This window comes from Galeopterus variegatus, unplaced genomic scaffold (genome assembly GCF_000696425.1).
Source record: "Galeopterus variegatus unplaced genomic scaffold, G_variegatus-3.0.2 Scaffold653, whole genome shotgun sequence".
In the NCBI taxonomy this organism is placed as follows: Eukaryota; Metazoa; Chordata; class Mammalia; order Dermoptera; family Cynocephalidae; genus Galeopterus; species Galeopterus variegatus.
The window spans coordinates 498,514-504,513 of NW_007726764.1; the positions used below are offsets into that span (position 1 = coordinate 498,514).

Sequence of the window (6,000 nt, forward strand, 5' to 3'; positions counted from 1 at the left end):
TTTAATCTTATTAAACTAATTTATTCTCTCATCTGCAATTGATAAATGCATACATATCAAGAACATCAAATTACATAATTTGTCTAAGCTTCAGTTTTCTAGTGTACATTATCGGGAGAATAACATTCATTTCATAGGGTCACTGAAAGATTTAAAGAAATAATTCTCTGTATTCCAAATTGTACTTCTGTTACTACCTCAAGCCCTAATGAATGGTAACCAAGCAGAGAAGTGTATGTCTACTGAAAGACAGAAAGAGGGAGGCTAGGGAGGGGAGAATTAGATAACCAGTGGGGTTCCAAGATCCTCACCTTAGCTTTAATCAGGTACCTTCCTTTTTAATTGTAATACATTTTGGATTTTGTAGGATTTCACTTAAGGATACAACAGCTAAAATAAGTTTTAAAATCTCTGGTTCTTTTTAAGAGCCTAGTTATAATACTTGACAAACAGTAGGCATTTACTAAAAACTAATTTCCCTCAGTGTCTCTGAAATTTTTCACAACTCAGTATTACTGTGAATAGTAATTTGTAAATAAAACAGAACAAAACAAAAACTTCCACATATCGGAGTACCAGGCACTGTGTTACGTACTAAAAAATAAATAGGACATGAAGCCTAACCAAAACAAGCACCTCATAGTCTAACTTGGGAGCTTAATACACAATAATTAAAGTACATAATGAATGGTACAGAAGACATACATGTATATATATGTCATTATCAAAGTTAAGAGAGCAATTTTTTCTCCAAAGTACAAACATCCTATACCTCAAAAGATACTGAGAAAAATATGGAAAGCTGAAGAGATGATGTAACATTTGAGTAGGAATGTGAAGGATGACTAATCTGATCAGTCCATATCATAGGATGAGATAGTTAATTTTAATATGTGGATGGCTAAAAGAACTTTTTGTTAGACAGATGCAGGGACTGGGAAGAAGGGTACATCAAGCAAATGGAATAACATATGTGAAAGCATAGTGTGTTTAGGGAACTATAAGCAGTTCAGTTTGGTGTTCCTAGAGTGTAAACCACAAGGTAAAAATAATCTAAAGATGCTAGAAGACTAGGCAAGATGTTAAACCATGACTTGCATGCTGGGTTAAAGTACCTGGACTTTATAATCATGAAAGAGCCAGAAAAGGTTTATGAAAGGGAAATAGTAAGGTTTACATTTTAGAATGAATATTCTGGCACAAATAAGATGGAGAGGGCACACAAGAACTTGGAGGTAGAGGCACCTGTTAAGAGACTATAAAAGACAGGGCTGGGAATGGAACAGAGAGATTAATTCAAGAGAGATTCAGAAGACAGAAATAGTAGGATTTGCCGACTAAACATCCTCATTTCTCAATACATTTATTGCTTTGGATTACACCACAAAAAAAGACCATACTGGGACATTATACCTTCTAACAGGGGTTGGCAAACTATGGTCCACTTAGCCCACTGTTTGCTTTTGTAAATAGTTTTACTGGAACATAGCCAAAATCATTCGTTTATGTATCATCTATGGCTGTTTTCACGCTACTACAATGGCAGAGGTACAGTTCCAACAGAAACTTCAAGGCTTGCAGATACAAAATATTATTTGGTCCTTTACAGAAAGTTTCCTGACCCATCTTACTAGCTGCTTTTTTAAAAAAAATTGAAAATTATTTATTCTAAACAAATAGACTATTTCCAGGCTCAAGAAGGGAATCAGAAGTTAAAGTTAGTGATCAGCAGGAATAGAGAAGAGATGAGTTAGAAGAGGAAGCCAGAGACAGTACTAGAACCCATTATGTACTCTTAGGATATTCATTTAAGTTTATGAATCCAAAAAGCTTCATATATAGTATACTTGAAATAAACAGTACTGCTAAACAATACCTGTCCTTGGTATAAACCAGCATCCTGAATGGTGCTGTCTGGTTTATTCAGTGGTTCAAATGTATTACTCATGTATTTGTTCCACAGTCTGGTCTCCTTTTCATCTGGAATACTGAAGATTTTTCTTATTTCCTTTTCAATCGTATCTAGATTTAAGGAGGAAAAATATATAAATATAAGAAATATTTTAAAATATAACAGCATAACAATTCTAAATTTAGAATATTGATAGAATAGCATGATAAATAAATATGTAAGAAATATACAAAAAACAAACAAAAAGAAGGTTTTTAAGACCAGATATGTTTTTTAGGGGGGAAAAAAGGTATTTGTAACTCTGACAGATGATTACTTGGGGAATTTAAGACTCAAAAAGTAAAAGTTCAATCACATAACACTAAAGTATAATTTATGCTATACAGGATGAACTTTAACTTTTGACACATCACAAATCAATATATTTTTGAGGATATGCAGGAATTACAAATTAAAGTATGATTAAGAGACACTACAGAGAGAAAACACTGTTAATTATAACATAACCAATTTAAGAGTAATTTATACTAAACAATACAATTTACAGTTTGAATACCTAACTAGAATATATGGACACAATGAAAAGGAAAGTGCCTTGCGTGAAGATATGTCTGTGCTGGTCAAAATTTCTTATTTTCTAGGTAAAACTATATATTTTCCTTATTTCTAAACCAATTATCTTAGTGAAAGTTTTGTTTTGTTTTGTTTTAATATCAGCAGCTTAACCTGTATGAAGTAAGACACAGGACTATCTACATATTTGAGAGTACAGATATAATTAAGTACAGACATAATTAAGTTTCAGTTACTAAAGATAAATGAATTTTTAACATTTTAAGATGTTAGAAATTAATAATAGTCAATACTATTATATCTAATTCTGGTCAATAACTTGTTAACAGACTTAAGAAAAATGGTAATGAAAATATCTTATGACATGAAGAATTATAAAATACTTTAAAATTTTAAAATAGTTTGTTAGTTTTGGAAAAAGCATTATTTGTAAAACATCAAACTTAAAAATATATGTTCTCTGAAGCCAATATAAAAACCTACACCTATCCTACTTAATTAAATTTAGTCCAATAATACTGTTTATGTTTTACTTAGCAGTTAATGTTCTGTCACAGTCTTGTAGTCAATGAGATTTTGATCAGGGCTTTAAACCAACAGTAGATCTTACAGATATCTCAAACTTAAAGCAAATTACACAGAATATTTAAATAATTACATAAAATAAATACACTATTAGTATTGCTTTCTATTTTGGTGAGGCTGTATGTTTTTCTTTTGTTCTTTTTATTAAAGTAGAAAATGTACACAGAAAAATGCACTAATAATCAGTATTATCGTGATAAATTTCCAAAATGAACACACCATGTAAACAGCATTCAGATCAAGAAACAGAACATTTCCCAGAAAGAAGAAGAAAGAAGTCAAGAAAGTTGTTTTAGTCTTTCTGTAAAAATGAACACATTTTTCCTGATTGCAGAAATAATTTTTCCTTGAGGCAAAACACAGAAAATACTGACAAATATAAATAAAATGTCTACCTAGTAATAACCACTGTTAACATTTTGATATTTCTTCTTCTAGAGATTTTTTCTATTAATACACATAGAAGGGCTGGCCAGTTAGCTCAGGTGGTTAGAGCATGGTGTTATAATACCAATGTCAAGGGTTCAGATCTCTGTACTGGCCAGTCACCAAAACAAACACACAGATATTTATATACATAATATACAAGGGGTCTTCAAAAAGTTCATAGAAGGATTTGTATTATCTTTCAATTCTATTTTTCCAGAAACTTTTTGAAGTGCCCTTGTACTATACACAAACACATATGAAGATTCACTCTTCATTGATTTTTGCAATATACTTATATATGGGAGAAGAACATTACAGACAGAAGAAATAATAATGCAAAGGCCTTGAGGTGGGAATGTGGCTGGCATGTTTTAGAATAGCATGGCACACCAATGTGGCTGAAGTAGAAAGAGTGAGGTAGAAATGAAACCATAAAGGTACTTCTGTAGAATTATGTAGAATTTTGTGAGCTATGAAAATATTTCTATTTTATTCTGAGTAAGAAGGGAAGACACTGAGAAGTTTGCAGAAGAGGAGCAAAATGATATGACTGACATTTTAAATGTTCACTTTTGCTGCTAGTGAAGAATAGACTGCAGGGGTAAGGGTCAGAGCCTAGGATACTGTAGCAATCCAAACCAAGGAGGTAGCAATGGAAGCAGTGTCAAGTGGTGATGCTGAGAATAGATTCTGAAGGAATTGCTGAAAAGATATGTTGCTAGATTACATGCAGGGTGAGAAATTAAGGAATCAGAATGATACAACACTTCTGGCCTGAGCAATTGGAAGAACACAAGCAGCGATTACAAAGATGAGGAAGAATGACAGGGTAGCAGGTTTTGGGGGAAAAAAGGGGGAGTTTAGTTTTATACATGATAATTATCTTGAAATGCTTATCAGATATATATATTTAAGTAAAAATATGGAATGGTTAAAACTGAAATTAGGGGAGAGTTTGGGGCAGGACATACAAATTTAAAAGACATCAACAACATCAACATGCAGAAAATATTAAATGGCAGGAGACTAGATGAGATCACCAAGGAAAAGAGGAGATCCAAGGACTGAGGATGGAGACACTCTGATGTTTTAAAATTAGGAATGTGAAGAGGATCTCACAAAGGATGCTGATAAGATGCAGCCAGTGAGAAACCGCCCTGTAAGCCATGTGAAGAGAAAGTGTTTCTAGATGGAAAAGTAATTTACTGTGTTAAATTTTGCTGGCAGGTTAAGAAAATGGTAGACCTTTGAATTACCACTGGATTTGGCAACAGGGAGGTCATTAGAGACCATGATAGAAGCAGCGCCAAGGGAGTGGTAGGTATGAATGTCTAATGTGGTGGCCAGAAAGTAGGACGCTGAAATTGAGATTTGGCAAGTGCAGTTACAGATAATGACAGTCTAGGGTATAACTATGGGAATTGGTAGCTGAGTTTGGGTACAGGTCCAAGATCACTGGAGTTGAGAATGGGACTCAGAAGGGACTGAGAGCATGCATTTTTTTCCACATATTAATCCGACCCTATTAGCCAGTTAGTGAAAAGCATACAAAGGTAGAAAAATATTAATACAGGTAATTGAAAGAAAATTGTTATGACAAACATTTCTAGTAGGAATATTTAATAAGAATGCCAACCAATTCTATTAATAAGTATTATAAATATAAAACACTTTTCAAGTTTCATGACAAAAATTATATTTTTAGTGGTTATCCTTAAAGGAAAATAAAACTAAATTTTATCTACTTAATTGGAATGTGTTCAATGACCAAACATATCAATTTAGAAAGAAAATATTCAAAGGCAAAGTATTTTGGCCCTGATGTGGAAAATTATTTAGATCTTGCCTATAGCTACTAACATTTTTACTATAAATCAATGTAGGTAGTACTACTTGAAAACAGAACATTTTATTAATTTGGTAACAACAGAAAACAGGCACTTATATTCCTAATTCTGTTTATATAACTTATATAGCTGTATTTCATATACACAGCTATTTTAATCATTTTTTTTTCCTTTTTGTCTTTTTCTCGTGACCGGCAACGGATCGCAACCCTCAGTGTTGCGCCCATACCGGACCGGGACCGGCAACGGGATCGCAACCCTCGATGCTGCCCCCGCACCTCGCTCAACCAGTGAGCGGCCGGTCTGTATGTGGGATCCGAACCCTCGGCGGGAGCGCCGCCGCGCTCTCAAGCGGCGCACTGTAGCAGTGTGCCACCGGGCCGGCCCTATTTTAATCATTTTTTTTTCCTTTTTGTCTTTTTCTCGTGACCGGCAACGGATCGCAACCCTCAGTGTTGCCCCCGTACCAGACCGGGGACCCGCAACGGGATTGCAACCCTCGGTGTTGCTCCCGCGCCTCACTCAGCCAGTGAGCGGGAACCGGTCTGTATGCGGGATCCGAACCCTCGGGCGGGAGCGCCGCCGCGCTTCCCAAGCAGCGCACTATCCAGTGCGCCACTGGGCCGGCCCAAAAGATTGAAATTTTTAAAAATT

At 34.7% G+C, this 6,000-nt stretch overlaps 1 protein-coding gene across 3 annotated transcripts in view; it reads right to left on the reverse strand.

Moving 5' to 3' along the window:
• USP15 (ubiquitin specific peptidase 15) overlaps nucleotides 1-6,000 on the reverse strand; it is a 132,422-nt gene that overhangs the window by 79,823 nt on the left and 46,599 nt on the right. For all 3 annotated transcript variants that reach the window (XM_008571001.1, XM_008571000.1, XM_008571002.1), the window contains exon 5: nucleotides 1,877-2,022. In XM_008571001.1, the coding sequence (XP_008569223.1) occupies nucleotides 1,877-2,022 (146 nt within the window). The remainder of the gene's footprint in view (nucleotides 1-1,876; nucleotides 2,023-6,000) is intronic.